Source organism: Mytilus trossulus, chromosome 10 (assembly GCF_036588685.1).
Source record: "Mytilus trossulus isolate FHL-02 chromosome 10, PNRI_Mtr1.1.1.hap1, whole genome shotgun sequence".
NCBI lineage: Eukaryota > Metazoa > Mollusca > Bivalvia > Mytilida > Mytilidae > Mytilus > Mytilus trossulus.
Window position 1 is genome coordinate 61,645,024 of NC_086382.1, and position 17,690 is coordinate 61,662,713.

Below are 17,690 nucleotides of genomic sequence, written 5' to 3' on the forward strand. Positions count from 1 at the left end.
AATATATACTAGTTCAGTGATAATGAACGCCATACTAATTTCCAAATTGTACACAAGAATTTAAAATTAAAATAATACAAGACTAACAAAGGCCAGAGGCTCCTGACTTGGGACAGGCGCAAAAATGCGGCGGGGTTAAACATGTTTGTGAGATCTCAACCCTCCCCTATACCTCTAACCAATGTAGAAAAGTAAATGCACAACAATACGCACAATAAAAGTCAGTTCAAGAGAAGTCCGAGTCTGATGTCAGAAGATGTAACCAAAGAAAATAAACAAAATGACAATAATACATAAATAACAACAGACTACTAGCAGTTAACTGACATGCCAGCTCCAGACTTCAATTAAACTGACTGAAAGATTATGATTTCATCATAAGAACGTCAGGCACAATCCTTCCCGTTAGGGGTTTAGTATTATACCATCATAAAATATATGAGAAGAACATGTTATGCTTTTTTTTTAATATGCGTGTGGCCATGATCAGGCTGTGGATATGTATATCAACATTATAGTGTCAATTATAAAAAATAGTGTAATAAACTACTTTGCTCTTCATGGGCCCTTAAATTGGAATAAAAATATCTGGTATCTTATCTTATCTTATAAATAAAAACAATATTGGAAGAAGATATTAAAAATATTGTATTCTAATTTAGTTCAGCAGTTTTCATTTAATTCGTAAGTTGGCCCAGTTGGTATGCCTTAATTCAGAACGGTTTAATATCATTATTTTTTTAGTGGGGCGAACGGTTGGCAGACCTTTATTCAAGGGGAATAAACTCCTTCTTATAACAATCATAAGTGGACGAGTTGGTAGTTAAAACAGATGATTTTCGGGCTCATTTATTGATAAGGTAAACAAATCTTTAAATCAATATGTTAGGTGTGACTTTCAAGTATTAGATCTGTTAGAAAATTGGCATGTTCAAATTTGTTTTGGGGAAAATAAACAAATATTTAACATGATAATTAATAAAATTTTGCAGTGTAAAAATATATCGCATATCGGGAACAATTTAACTCCTAAAAATAACTGGAAATAAAGATATTAAAGAGATATATGACAGAAACTAACTGTTATAAAATTATAAAACGCCAAACGGGTAGCTTGATAAATACCCGCCCCGATGCCTTTAACGCATATGATGCTATACGGGTTTTACCTGTTTTTGAAAGCTGTACGATGACATGCAATTGTTTACACCGCTATCATTTGTTTAAAGTTAAAATAATTGCGTCATGGGCAAAACATTTTCAAAAATAAATCTTCAAGACATCATTTAATATTCAACCGATATTTAAGTAAATTCATAATATGGTACGAACGGACCCCAGGGGCGACCGTGTAAGATGAGAATGCGTTTGTGGAGCGAAGCGGCACCGTCGACGTCATACATGTGACTTTGTCAGTATTTATATATTCTTTTTTATGTTAATATGCTTAAATCACGTAATTATATTTCTCTCCTTTGAGACTTTTATGCGAAAAATGAAGAAAGCACTCTGAATTTCTGACCGTTCTTATTTCATGTTTTGAAGAACGTTTTGCATCACTTGTTTACATCGTCAAGGGTGCTTTCATACACGCCCGCGTTCCAAGGTCGTCAACGCTATTTTTTAGATGACCCCTGAAAGCGACCGTTTTCAAGGCACTCGTCCTAAGAAACATGCGTTAAAATATGCGCATTGTTAAAGGGCCGAGCCACCTTAATGCCGTAATCTTTTCTTCTTTTTTTCATTACTTGGGCGAGTTTGCAAACCTTTATTCATCGGGATTAAACTCCTTTTCATAATAAGGGAGAGTTTGAAGGACCAACTTTCACGGGGTTGTACCCTTTTAATAAATGGGACGAGTAGAAAATAGGCGGTAAGGTAGAATGTTGGGCGATTTGAAATGGGGCGATTGACAATGGGGCGACTTGTCAAATCCAACCCTTATCAACATCCGGTGTATTTGTACTTTCATTTTCGTTTTGATACTGGTCAAACCCCAGTCATGTTTCTACAAAATTTTACTTTGTATTTGTCAGGATTTCTGGTAAATTACACCGCAAGCTGTTAAGTGCACACACACACGCATGATGAAAAGTAACAGATTGATTAATTTAAAAAAACAAGTCAATTTTTGAAACATATCAAATCAATCAGTAATGTCACTAAATTAAAGAATTTACTTAACTACATAGAGTGATGGTCTGAAAATTTATTAGAATATCACATATAGTATGAGCCACGCATTACCTGTGAATGGGGACAAAGTCTGTATGAATTATTTTTTTTGTAACTTAAGGTTCATCATAAGGAATTGAAAAATATGGCCGTGTTTACACCTCAAAAATTACTATGAGTACAGACAAACTGGTACATTCAGGAAAGTTTTAAGGCATGGCAGGAACTAGATATATAAAAGTTATATGAAGTCTACGTTTCAGAAAATGAAAAACTTACCTGCATTTTGATGTGCATTTTTTTCCAGTCTGCAGAAGATAGCAAAATAAACAAACACCCGAGTTTCATTTGATACGGTCCACTCAGTTACACAGTTTAAACCTGTTAAATCACCTATTATTTACAGGTGTCTATTGTCCATCTATTGTCCATTTAAATCAATACTACTCACAACATTCATTATATGAGGGGAGCTTCTCAATCGTTTTCACTACTTAGTTAATTTTTGCACCTTCTGAAGGAACGAAAAAAAATGGATAGCAAAATCTAGAAAAGTTAATAATTTTCTGAAACATAAAATGCATTTGAAATTTATATATCTAGTTCCTGCCATCCCTTAAAACTGTTGCAGGTGTATAGGTTAGTCTGTACACAGAGTAAAATTTGGGGTGTAAATACGGCCATTTTAGCCAAAAGGTTATGATGAACCTTAAATATTTCCTTGAGTTCCTTTATTTTACTAGAATACTTACAGTCTCCTGACAACAAGACCGGCAGAAGGAAGTAGTTTTCTGCATTCTGCGCAGATCTGGGAATTCAAAACACGTCATAAAATCATTTGAACGATTTTGAGTTCATTAGTACAATGAAAATTTCAGGAAATTTTTCTGATTTTTTTTCCTGATTTTTCTACTGTAATAGGGGTTCGTCCCCATATTATCCATATGGCTTCATGTTCAATTTAATTTTAATTGCATATAAACATAAATTACTGTGGATTCAATTTTAACGTTTTCTGTGCCATGGGCCGATTTTAGGCCGATTTGTATAAACTACGTTGACTGCCACGGGCCGATTTTCGGCCGATTTTTTTTTTCTTGACGTCGAACAATAGGTTTCAGTGACGTCGCTTTTTTTGTGTACTGTGGGAGGGGCTACGGCACGCTGCTTAGTTGCATGCAAAGTGCTTTCAATTTTTCATTAAGCCGTGTTGGCCATACTTTTATGCAATTTTTAATTTGTTTTAATTTGTGTGGATTTTCTGCTGATTTTTCTTTTTTGTATTGTATAAAAAAAAAAATCAAAGAAATATTACAGTTTCACTAAATAATGATAGCAGTCGAAAAACCAATTTTGATGCACTGCATGCGCAACTTTTATGGAATAATGATTCTTCAGAAGTACGCTGAATCGAAATCAAACAATACAACAAGCATAAAACATTCAATGAGCGAATTCCAATCCAAATAGAATGACCGATTAAAATCAATTTAAAAAACCCCAAATACCATCAAGAAATAGGTCAAATAGGGTAATTTCAAAAGTGCTTGTCATGCTCCTGGTACAGAGACATCTTTATTTGAGGGATGAGAATTCGATGCAATATACATGACTAATTTATGTAATTGTAGTGGGTTGTCTGAACACCTGCTATAAAATAAAAACATTTGATAAGAAACAAAAAATGTATTTTAATCATGATTCAACACATAAATGGTTGTCTTGACATTCCCGGTGAACACCTTTTCCGCAAACTCGACATACAGTCCTACTCCTCCTTCGACCCCCGTAACCATTTCTGTCTGAACATACATCGCAATCTTTTTCTCTGTGACCGGGCAACTTTCTGATCCCGTTTTTGTTCTTATTTTGTCTATTGTCGTCTTGGTTTTCGTTTCTTAGCACCATGTGATTTTTAGCGAGATCCTCTATCAGTCTTTGTGTGAAGGATAGTCTCGACAATTTCGGATTATCGGAAGTGTTTTCTTTATAAATAATGTATGCATTTATTACCATACGGTGCATAAGATTAAAAACAACCTTTTTCCAAACCTTTAACGTTTTTCGTCCATCATTGTAACTCTCTGTCATCATGTCAGCCAAATCTACGCCCCCCATAAATTTATTATACGAGCAAATCAAAGCCGGTTTATCATTTTCTTGTGCTGCTTTAGAAAAAGAGGATATGATTCTAACTTGTTTTCGACCATTCCTTTCTTTATATGCACATAACAGAATTCTTCCTTGTCTAATATAAATGCTCTCCTTTTCCTGCAAAACAGGATTCTTGATTGTGTTTGGCATTTGCCGATTAGGGCGTAATGTTCCAGTGAACAATGTTCCTTTTGCTAAAAGCTCTTTAGCCAGATTAATTGAGGAGAAAAAACTGTCAGTAAATAAATGATAAGCTTTGTTAAACAATCCTGCGGCATCTAACAGTTTGTTGACTACGTAAGCACCCTGTAACATTCCTTGTGGTGTTGGGTCATATTGTTTGCCTTTGTAAACACTGATTTGACAAATATAGCCACTGACGGCCTCGGCTAATACCCAAAGTTTGACTCCAAATTTCGCCGCTTTTGAAGGAATATATTGTATTATTGATGACCGGCCTTTAGATGCGATTAAGCTTTCGTCAATACTTAGGTTCTGTTTTGGAATGTAATGGTGTTTCGACTGTCGATTAAAAAGATCAACAAAGCACTGAAATTTTGATGTAGGTGAATAATTATCATCGTTCCGATTCGGTATTGTATTATTATCTACGATATGAAAAAATTTCAAAATGCTCTGAAATCGATTTCTAGAAAACATGTCACGAAACCAAACAGTATCCTGACTTTTAAATTTGGTGTTCAAATATTCTGTAATGGATGGTTTACGTATGAGGCCCATGTTAAGTATTACTGATATAAATCCTTTCATCTCATCTAAAGTTACAGCACCAACTTTAAACCAGGAATGAAGACGCGAAAATCTTCTTATCCTCTGCTGACTAGTGATGAAGTCTTGTGCATACCTGTAAAAAAATTGACAGTATAATTGATATGAAATATAAAAATAGTAAAAACAATCTTAGAATTAAAACATGTTAACATTCTCAAAGCGTGACTTAATAAATTATTAATTCACGAATGCTCGTAGCCCATTCGGTAATTTTCAGTGCTTTTTTGTTAAACGTCCAGCGTCAAATTAATGTGTATATTTAGGACAGTAGGACGAGAACATATACTCATACTAACGTTAAAAAAATTCCTCTACTTTGTACTAGTTCAGAAGACATGTCACCTCACTCTGACCTTTTATTGAATCAGCAAAATCATATACCAATTTTATATCTATATAGATATAGGAAGATGTGGTGTGAGTGCCAATGAGACAACTCTCCATCCAAACAACAATTCAAAAATTAAACCATTATAGGTTAAAGTACGGCCTTCAACACGGAGCCTTGGCTCACACCGAACAACAAGCTATAAAGGGCCCCAAAATAACTAGTGTAAAACCATTCAAACGGGAAAACCAACGGTCTAATCTATATAAACAAAACGAGAAACGAGAAACACGTATATATTACATAAACAAACGACAACTACTGTACATCAGATTCCTGACTTAGGACAGGTGCAAACATTTAGTTTATATTATATTATGTATTGAAACGACCGGGCAAAGTTAAGAAAAAAACAAAGGCAAATGTCTTCATAATCGCAACGTGTGCATTAATATATCGTACTGAGTAAACTTATGACTATTTTCATATGTGAAATGTAACATAAAACGCAACAGTTGTTGAAAATTTTACCTGTTTGTCTCTCTGACAATGTGTCGTAGAAAATCAAGTGTCAGAAACAGCAAGAAGTAGTCGATAGGTTTAGCGTCGGCAGCAGGGACATTCTGAGGGCCACTGTTCTCTACAAATCTTTGGTCGTGTAAATAGTCAATCTCCGGAGGTCTAACTCGAAACCAAGGATTGGCATTCATTGGAACATCATTCATCTCATCTTCAGATTCTGAGCTACCGCTTAAAACTTCAAAATCACCATCACTCTCCCCGTCTGAAAACTGCTCTGAATCACTGGAGGTGGCCATATTTGATTCACGAGGAATATGACGTCAACCGATATATTTTTACATGACGTCAAACATTAAATCGGGTGATATATTTTTGGGCCAAAAATGAACTTATTTGCGCCAATACTACTTCTGCGCCAGTCCATTGAAAAAATATAGGTACCATTTGCACAAATAAAAATATTCATCTAATTTAGCCAATATTTTGAATGTAGCATCTATTTGGTTTTTTTTTTTATATATTTTTGATATATCAACTACTTCCAAAATGATTTTTTCCCTTGTCTCGGCCTTCGTCCGGGCTTGGGATCGGAATTTTACCTACTGAGTTGAAGTCTACCGGAGCCATGAAAATTATTTTTGAAGGTCATTTAGATAAAATATGTTGCTTTTTGTTTGCAGGCGGTTCTTAAAAATTTTGAATATTAGCCGGTTCTATGTCTGATTCCGAGCCTAATTCACTAGGCATTTTGTTTGGATATCTTGCAAATTTGAACATCAATTTATTATTCGAACGAGCAAAATATATTCAATACAAAGTAAATAATGTACTTTCAGAAAATGTTTTTTTATTAGTACCAAAGTTGAAAGAATTTGACAAATAGTAAAATTACATGCAGAAAATAATTATATTCACCAACAAAAGAAACACATCAACTCAAGTGGAAAATTTTCAATTGTCTATGACGGCATTATATATTAAGTAACTGTGCTTGCAAATGGGCCCATACATTTACACAATGCTTGTTGCTGGGGTCATTTGTTTTAAGCCGGTGTATAGAGGAAAATTCTTCTTTTTCAAATTGTTTTCATTTTGTAGTAATGTTTCAATAGTTTCGGACCTTTCTCATCGATGTTTTTATAAATTGTTTGGAAAAGAAAAAACAAGGTGGAGAAAAAGGGAGACTAGTATTCAGTTTCAACAGCGTATCCCTTTTCAATCATTAATTTTTTAATTGCAAAGATTACTCTTCGTGTTTGCAATTATTTTTTCTTCTTTACTTTTGAACATTTAAGCCACAGTACTTGTATCTTGATAAAGAAAATGCGTAACTATAATTCTTCCGTTTTCAAAAACTCTCCGAAATTTGTTAAATTTTGTATCAGTATAAATTGTAAAAATAAGGAAATGTGTAATGATTGCCAATGAAACAACTATCCACTGTTTATTTGAACACTGTGGAACCATCTTTCAACTAAAAAAACAACGAAACTTACTTTTAGTTTAAACAGTATTTATTAATGATATATATTACAATGTTACATAAAGTTCAAATAAATGATTCGGAAACAAGTGTGAAAAAAACTTATATAAATCCGTCTCCCTAAACTTACGTTTGCCCATGGAATTTTTAAAAGTCATTTTTCATAAAAGTATTACCGAAAAAGAAAATAATATTTCTACGCATAGAGAAGCAAGAGGTCTCAAAATTGTCAATCAATCACTGAAAGACGTCATACCCTTTTACTCAAAATCTTATGACGCGACGTTATTGTTAACGTCATTGACGGCAAATATTCTTGTGTACTTTAGAAAAAAACAAGCTTGGCAGTAAACGGAAAGTTGCGGATTTTTTCCTGGCACTGAAAGGGTTAAAATTATTTATCATGATTATCAATGATTATTGCTAGTCCGAGATTAGATTACTGCAGGGACTTTTGTAGTCCAAATAATTATGATGTCTGGCAAGTGTAAGAAGGCATACCAGAAAAAAATTAAATGGCCTTGCCAGACGTCATAATTATTTGGACTAGGACTTTCTATATTAACTGGACTGATTTTAACTGATAACTAACAATGACTAAGCCGATTGTTTAAAGTAACCACCCAACATTTAACAATAAACTTAAGTTTCCTATCTCTGATATAAGATGCTAGTAGTTATTTGCATATTTCATAGTACATTGTTGTTGTATGATTATTATTGTTTGTTATTATAAAATCTGAATAATAGCCATTTATGATGACAAAAAATATAAGATTTTGAAAGAACGATGAATCAATAAACTAAGACGTATTGTTTTGAAGAAAGTCCCAGTTGTGTAAAATTATTTACAGATCAAACAAGATGGTGGCTACTGAAAATTCAACAAACAAAAACCTCAAAGTTCAGTGATTAATAATTAAAAAATGATTAGAGAAATGTTTTGAAAAACACCATTTTACAGTGACCATTAAATAACAAAATGTATAAAATTTCTTAAAATTGTTTTTTGTTAAGTCATAAGAAACGTATGACCGGTGAAAAATAATGTTCTTCCAATTCTTAAACCAATGCATACAAACATCATAAACTTAGTCTTCTGTGCTCGAATTTATCATTTTTTTCTTGTAAATTTCGTATAATCCTCAATTTTTTTTTCAATCGGTCAGTGTTGTTGTGAAAATATGTCAGGTAATTAAAGTTCGTGTTTTGAAGCCGAAGTTTAACGATTGTCACCTGTTTGTCAACAATTGATGAAAAATAAACAAAAAAGCATGGAAATTGAGCACGTGTTTAACATGTAAATTCAGATAATAGTACATCCATGCGTATTGTGGTCACCAGATTTTTACGAGATGGGTCACACCGAGGTCACCTTGCATACGGAAAATATATCGGGGGAATAGCTTGCTGGAAGGAAGCAATTCAAATAAAGTAAACTTCTTCTAAATATGAATAAATTAAAGAATTTTCTTCAGAAAAAAGAAGATGTACATAAGTCATGTAAGTTTTACAATGAAAACTATCCGTTGAGTTATAAAAAACATATGCATTATTTTTTTTTGATTTGAGGTTTCTTATGACTTTAAACTTGAACATATAGTTATGAAGAAACCCTTGTGAATGTGAAATGATTTTTAATAAAGTCACCAGACATCAGCTACAACCGAGACCAGTCTGATTATTTGTAAAGACATTCTTATAAGTGACCTTGCAGTCGCGTTAATATAGAAATTTCCTGATTTTTGGTAGGATATTATTTTTCATTGATTATACACAAACAGGTCAGCCATAATTTTAAATGTTCAACAAAGCATATGCTTGTATGCACATATTTGTTAAACCATAAAATCAAATAGTATGAAAAAAATAGTTTTGCCATAACACACAAACATATGAAACCACGAAAATAATTGAATCCACATCAATGTAACACATAACTATTATTTTTTAGGATTTGTTTGGAGTGAGCATGATTTTTCCATTGTTGTCAACACATGTGAGAGACTTGGGAGCATCATCAACTTTGGTTGGTACTATAGGTGAGATTTAACATCTTCATATATGAACAAAAAGTCAGGGGGGGGAGTTTGAATAGAATGTGTTCTTATGTATAAATGGTTATCTTACACAAATATTGCATTCACATATATATATATATATATATACAAGTTGCAAATGGTTTCGTAAGTTTTTATACATGAAAAAAATGTACAAAATTTGACAATAATCAGGTTCATTTTCATATTGCAACTCAATCACTTTGGCATTGTGACAATAATAATTTTCCTGGTATCTACAAATTTCATTTCTCTCTGTCTACACAAAATTTTCAACAAGAGTCAACAATCTATAAAATGTGTCAGAAACAGCAAAAGACCAAAACCAAAAGGTTATCAAACTCAACATACGGTCTTAATTAATAGACAGATATGATACACCATATTTAAAATCACTTTAATTGTAAAAGAGGAGTTAATAAAATTTAAAGTAATTTTCAAAGATCTGACATCCTCAAAGTGTTGAAAACTCACATAAGGATGTAACAAAAGAATACCTTGAAAGAATATCCTGACAGATCAAGTTTGAAAGGAGTAGGTCCGGTAAGGACCAATTTTGGCCTCAAATTTCAGGTTCATTTGACGAAAGATGTTGACCACTTTTTAAACACTTAAATGCCTATTTTATTTGATTCAATTAATATATGTGAAAGATTTTAACTAATTTAGTCATTAAAAACACTCCAATCAAGCTCAAATATGAAAAATCTACCAAATATGCTGAAAAATGTCACTTTTAAGATGGTTTTTGAAAATTAGTATGGCGTTCATTATTACTGAACTAGTATATATATTTGTTTAGGGGCCAGCTGAAGGACGCCTCCGGGTGCGGGAATTTCTCTCTACATTGAAGACCTGTTGGTGACCTTCTGCTGTTGTTTTTTTATTTGGTCGGATTGTTGTCTCTTTGACACATTCCCCATTTCCATTCTCAATTTTATTTGTCAAAAATGAAAGTGGCCGCATCTGTGTTCATCTTCAACCTTTATATATGTTATGTATTATCATCAAATACTACTTACATTTAAATATTTTGGATGAACACGAATGCAGCTACTTTCGTTTCACACAGAAACTGTCTAAAATATAACCAAAATGCTAGAATTATGAAGATTTCAGTAATTTAGCATGACTTAATGGTGCTAGTACTTGATAAATGTACATCGTATTGTCAAAAACAGCTCATATTTATGTAGTAGAAGCATTCTAATGTCCAATAAATAACTTAAAGTATACATTTTAACAATTTTGTAAAACTGCAATATTTTGGGGCCAAAAAGGGGTCTTACCGGGCCTACTCCTTTGGTGGTGTCACTATTCTCAAGATATTACTATTTATTATGTTATACAAAAAAGGTGTCATCCCTGTGTCCAATGGCCACATTTTCCATTTATTTGTAATATTATCTAGTATTAATTCAAACTTGTTTAGGGTGCTATAAACAGTTTCGTATAAAAAACTAGGGGTTATTCCCCGACTAAAAATAGACTTGGAGGGAAGTCCCTTTTTATCAACATAATTGGTAAAAAAGTATCATGTTTTTTATATTTGATTGTAAAAATAAGTTAATTAGCTTCAATTAAAACAGGTTGAATGATTAAAATAATTCTTAAAAATTAGATTAAATACACATGTTTTAAGGGGAGACAAACTGTAAACATCCTGTTTTTTTGGCAGTGAAAAGTGCAAAACTTATTTGCACCCACTGCAGCTCTTTTCGGAGCAGGCGAACGTAGCCTGAAGCATAAATTTTTAGAAAGACCAGGTAAAAACCTATGAAATTCATACAGTTTTGAATATGAAAAATGTGCATGTATTATGTCTGCATGGGTGTGCACATGGCCTGATTTCATGTTTTTTATGCATAGATTAGGCAATGTTTTTCCCATTTTCTCTGGATAAAACTTTTTGGTACTATTATAAGTACAATTTATTTTTATTTCATTATAAACTAGAGAAAATTCTGATTCTAATGATATCTAGTTTTATACAAGTATCTTCATTAACATTAACACCACTGTCAACGTATATTTGTTGCACCTAACAGAAGTTCCAGTGGAAACTTTATTATAAACAATGTCATAATACCTGTACCTGATGGAATAAATATTCTATACTATTTATTCCGTTAGGAACATCTACTGTAATATTTATTCCTGTGGAAGTTATATTCCAGAATATTTTTTCCATTAGGAACTTACATTATGAAGCAACTTCTATTCCGTGACACCACTAAGGGTCAATTATAGATGGTCCCTCAAAATATGACGTCATAGAAAAAAAACTGTTGATTGCATCCTTAAAGGGACAAACATATAATATAGTGAGGTTTTCGCCAAGAAATGTGTTAGTGAATGGACTAAAACAATTCTGAAAAATATTGTATGGCATATGTACATTAATTTTAAAGCATCAGTTTGGTATATATATTTAATGCAAATATTACAGATTTGTACATAGCAACCAGATATAAGAAAACCAGACTCTGTTCAAATTTTGAAGTTTTTCAGCTTATTGCGCTGTCATGATACTTTTATTAATTCTCTCCTATATATGGAACCAAAAGTTGCACATGCAAAGTGTTGATTTTTTCTTCTTTGGCCTGTACTACTGATTAGTGTAACATGGATTTTTTTTCATTAATTTATATTTTTTGTACTTTTTATAGTTAAAAGGCTCCAAGTATCATATATAAGAAATACACTTTCAATATTTTTCTCAACTCAGCTACAACTTAGTTCATATAATAATAGGGACAAAATATGTTTAAAGTAACTTTATTTATGCTTATTTTACAGTTTTTATTCTAATTATTCAAAAGAAACCCAATTTTATGTTTTTTCTTTTTAAATAAACTGATGACAATAGGATACAGGAAATGTTTGGAATATGGCAGTTAAACTATTTGCCACTGGCCAAAATACCACAACAATGCGACATATAAAATTAGCTGTAGTTTCACCATTCGGGGTCACAATCCTTAAAGTAAGACATCATATTAATCGGTATTGTGTACAGATTCATAAAAGCCGAGAAGTTTTTATATATCGCATACAAGGTTTTGCTTAAAACCAGGACTTATACTGCTATCATGGTCAGCTAATAACTTCACACAATGATTTTATTGTGACTTTTATCCACAACCTTTTGAATAATATGGGGTTAATCAATTATATTTCCCTTTTCATATGGGCTGTGGTATCATTTCTTGGTTCTTAGAGCCTTTGGCTAGTGCCTTTGACTAAATCATTCACTCCCTTTTTGAAGAACGAAAGAAACCCTTAGAAAATATCAATGTAGTTTTAAAAAATAGAAAAAGATAATAATACAAAAATGTATTAAAATTGATCTGGAGTTGTCTCCCATAGACCTAGGACTATATAATTATATAATTTCTCCAGGACACAGTGGCTTCCTAAATAACTTCAAGTTTTGTCAATAACATGGTTTTTACACTTGTATTCATGTTTTTAGTTTAAATATACTTGGACCGATATGGAAAAGATCATGATATAATCTATAAAAATTATATCCCTGCTGATCCTGCAATTTATTCAGTTACCTTGACTTTTATAATCTCCTATTATAGGGGCTTCATAGGGGATATAGGCTCTTAATCTCTATTAGTGTTCTATATCTACTTCACCTGACAGATCTGTGGATATAAAACACTAAATATATGAGCCTGACTAACATATGTACAAACATAATTGGTACAAAATATTTCCTGAAATATTAATAAAATTGAGAATGGAAATGGGGAATGTGTCAAAGAGACAACAACCTGACCAAATAAAAAAACAACAGCAGAAGGTCACCAACAGGTCTTCAATGTAGCGAGAAATTCCCGTGCCCATTTGAATGTTCAAATGTCAACCATCAGTACATGAAGCACAGATTATCTAAGATAGAGTCATGTATAGTTGAACACAAGTATGAATGAAATGTCAATATAGCCCATTTAAATGTTTACAACTGGTTCAGTTGTTAACAGTTCAGAATCCCTCAGAATCAAAATTATGTATTGGTATAAATACTGGTGATAGATGTCTTTATGTTTTTTTGATAGGGTTGCTGCCTCATCAACATTTATTGCAAAACTCCTTTTATACATATGATAAGATCCTGGTTTATGTCTAATTAGATCATATCCAAATTCTGCCAATGAACTGAGATCTGATTCTTTGCTTATACCAGATACTGGAGTTGGATGATATTCCTTGGAAAATGATATGTTATTACATATTTTTTTTTATTTTAAGAAGAATATTACATTTTCAGACTTAACAATGAAGAAAATACTTGTCTAAATGAAAGACATAAAGTTATTTTAACTGATATTTTATTATTTCCTTTTATTTTAAGGTTCTATCTATGGAGGAATACAGCTAATTTCCAGTCCACTTGTAGTAAGTTGAAATATAGTTTTACCTATACCTATTTTTATTTAATTTTCTTTGATCTTATATTGTGATAACTTTTCATATCATGCTACTGGAGTGATGTGGGTTTTTCTCAGTCAAGAAGAAAGAGAATGTATTATGTCATAGGCCTAGAAAAACAGCTATTGACAGATTAGCAATGGTTGTTCAAAATAAGATAATTGCATTTATGTTTTATTAAGGGTGTACTTAGGTGATCTTAGGTGAAATTAAATAAATCAAGAATTTAAAATTGATACTATAAGCAGGGAGAGTATTAATTAAGGATCAAATTAAGCTTAAAATATTGATAGGTCATGCAGCTTCTTTCCAAGATATTTGATTTATAAAATGTGGCGGGAAAAGGCAGACTTGGACTTTTACCTTATATTTGCATTGGTATTATTTGAGTCTCAAATCAAAAGAAAGAAAATCAAGAATCTGCTTAAATTTTGTCAAATGACCTTAATTATGTTTTTGGAAAATTAAAAATCTAATTAAGCTAATTTTGACATCATGAAAAGAACACTGTAGTTTAAATTTTCAATTCCATATCTACTCATTCAGTCATTGCTTACTACAATATGTTGTGGTAATAACCATTAAAACTTTAGCTAGAAATAAGGGTCATTTATTTAAAAGCAGCAATTACAATTGTTAATAATGAAGTTTTAGTTAAAATCATAATAAAAAAGCTATGATTACAAATGTTGTATTGCTTTTTAAGGGAAAATGGAGTGATGTGTCTGGTAGAAGATTTTGTTTGTTATGGTGTTTATTTGTTTTTTTAGGGAAGATGGAGTGATGTGTCTGGTAGAAGATTTTGTTTGTTATGGTGCTTGTTGTTAACAGCTTCTGGCTATGTTACACTTGCAATAGCCTCCACATTAACTTTTGTCATGTTAGCAAGAATCCTTAATGGTAGGTAGATGATACAAGTAATAAGCATTCGCGGATCCAGGGGAGGAGGGTGTGTGTTCCAGGGATTGGAACAGCCCTTTTTTGGCGGATCAATGCATTTGAATGGGGACATATAGTTGGAACACCCCCTTTATCCTGGGTTGGGAACCCCCCTTTTAAACTTTGCTAGATCCGCCCCTGATAAGTGATACTGAACAGATTGAACATGTCTCATTTTCTGTGTGAATTATGGATATGAAAATTTACAGGAATAAATTGAAGGTACATATGTCTTTGATGATACAAACTGATTTTTATGCCCCACAGAAGGGCATTATGTTTTTCAGTCTGTGCCTGTGTTTGTTCATTTGTCTTTCTGTTCCTTCATGCATCTGTCCAGCTGCAGGTTCAGGTGGGACATCCATGTACTATGGACACATTCTTGTTTTAATGAGCTGTTTTAGAAAGAGTGAAACAATTACAACCAAGTCCCAGTAACATACCTAACCCAACTTATGAAAATCCCCATGGGAGTTTTAGTGAGCCACAACAATTTCAAAGGTTACATTTTTTGTGTCTTAAATTCTAAAAACATCTGTTAATTTTCTTTTAATTTATACTGATGTTGAGAACATCAGCCTTTTCCTCCTTTATTTGCACGATTCTTGTACTTAAATTATTGTAGAAAAGATGAAACAGACTATGTAGCTAGAATACCAGGAAAAAAATTCTTGTGTAGGAGTATTAAAACAACTGTTGACTTTTCCAATTTAAAGATATGTACAATCATACATGTATAAAGGACATTAACCTACATTGAGTAAAACATATTTTAATAGTTCCAGTTTGACTCTTTCAGGGTTTAACATCTCATGTGCTTCAATTTTTGTTTTGCCAGGATTATTTAAGCACAGTCAAAGTTTAACCAAATCACTGTTAGCAGATATAACACCTATAGAAGAGCAGTCAGCTGTATTAGGAACATTTAATGCTGCCTCTAGTTTAGGGTTCATCGTGGGACCATTGATCGGTGGACATGTAGCAGAAACTTCAAATGGATTCCAGAAAGTTGGATTATTAAGTGCTTTTGTTTTTATAGCAAACAGTGGTTAGTATTGCCACATATTAAAAGATTTATTCTATTAGGAAAAATATTTGTATATGTAGGAAATATCTGCCACTGCACATTGAACAAACAACAGTCAGAGGTGTACACCAACTTACATATTTTCAAATGACACTTTCATTTTGCATTGAGCCCTTTCTAGCACTTTTATTATGCCCTGCCGTAGCAGAGGGGTCATTAAGTTTTACCCTTGTCTATATGTCTGTCCGTACATACAAAAGTTGGTTTCTGTTCTCTTACCATGCTTACTGTAGTTTGACTCAACCCAATCTTAAAAATCTAATACACAATGCTTATTGCCACAAATTACAGATCAAAGTTGAATTTTGGTGGTGTCAATTTACTCATTCAAGAGTTATGCCCCTTTACAAATAAGAAATTGCTAAATTTTTCGTTTCCGTTCTCTAGCTTAGGTTAGCCTTCCGTTCTTTAACTTAAGTTAGCCTTCCGGTCTGTAACTTAAGTTAGCCTTCCATTCTCTAACTTAAGTTAGCCTCAACCAAATGTTATAAAACTTATACACTATGCTAACTATCACAAAATACAGACCAAGTTTGAATTTAGGTGGTATCACTTTCACTGTTCTAGAGTTATACCCCTTGGTAAAAAGAAAAAAAAATCGTTTTGCTTTGAAACTTAAACATTCTTATTGCGATTTATTTATATACCAGAAAATTCAAGTTAAATACTTGTGACAATTTGTTTATCTGCTATTTTCCTACAAGTAATGTAATGTAAGAAATTCCTTTAGAAAATTGATTGGTACTGGTAAATGACTATGATGATGGTTTGATATTACCTTAATTGTGATATGGAAATCAACCTAGTTAAGACATATATATTCCATTGCTGAATGCTCACACCCACATTGCATGACTATCAAAGACACCAGTCATTGGTCCAGTGACATGAAAAATGTCATCTAAAATCAAATAGTTACACTTATTATTTTAATTTTCTTTATCCACTTTAATTGATATTTTTGTGTTTTCAGTGTTAATATATATGTGTGTAGAAGATCACAAGAAGACAAATTCTGAAGATGACAAATTAAGGCCTGAATTAGAAAAATCCAGAAAGAAAGTTTCATCAGCAGAAAACAACTTCAGTCCCAGAATATTCATAGAGACATTTCATTCAGTTAACTGGACAAAGCTGTGGGATCTATTCTTAATTAAATTCTGCATGGGATTTTCAATTATATTATTAAGAAGTAACTTTTCTCTAGTAATGAGAGAATCTTTTCAAATTACTCCAAAAACAATTGGATACTTGATGTCTTATTCTGGATGTGTATCAGCGTTTTTTGGCCTATTGGTAGGGCATATTGCCAAAATATATAATAATGATGCCAAATTGTTTATGCATATGGCAATATTTCAGGTTGTTACTTTATTCATGTTGTCAATCATCCATGAGACCTTTTGGTTGTATGTGTTATTTCTGACACCTCTTAGTTTTATAACTACTGTTTCAAGAGTTGCAGGAACAAGTTTGACTATTCAGCGAGGAGAGAGGAAAGAAATTGGGACATTGTTGGGTTTTAGTCAAAGTGTGATGTCCATAGCCAGAATGTTAGGACCATTTATTTCTGGAATAGTATTAGATATAAACAAATCTGGACCTGCTTTTATAGGTGGTGTTGTAACATTAATTGCTGTTCTAATAATGGTTGTTCGCCCACAAGGAATTGTAGAAAATAGCACAAAAATTGTGAAACCTGACTAA

At 32.5% G+C, this 17,690-nt stretch overlaps 2 protein-coding genes across 2 annotated transcripts; one reads left to right on the plus strand and one right to left on the minus strand.

Moving 5' to 3' along the window:
* The first annotated feature begins 1,967 nt into the window (after positions 1–1,967).
* On the plus strand, positions 1,968–17,690 carry LOC134688057 (major facilitator superfamily domain-containing protein 9-like). Its single transcript, XM_063548524.1, has 6 exons — positions 1,968–2,044; positions 9,409–9,496; positions 13,881–13,924; positions 14,728–14,857; positions 15,735–15,944; positions 16,957–17,690. Exons 1-6 carry the CDS (start codon positions 2,003–2,005, stop codon positions 17,688–17,690), a joined length of 1,248 nt encoding a protein of 415 aa, XP_063404594.1. The 5' UTR covers positions 1,968–2,002.
* On the minus strand, positions 3,871–6,267 carry LOC134686409 (piggyBac transposable element-derived protein 4-like). The gene is made up of 2 exons (XM_063546078.1): positions 5,981–6,267; positions 3,871–5,194 (listed from the first exon to the last, which is right to left on the minus strand). Exons 1-2 carry the CDS (start codon positions 6,265–6,267, stop codon positions 3,871–3,873), a joined length of 1,611 nt encoding a protein of 536 aa, XP_063402148.1.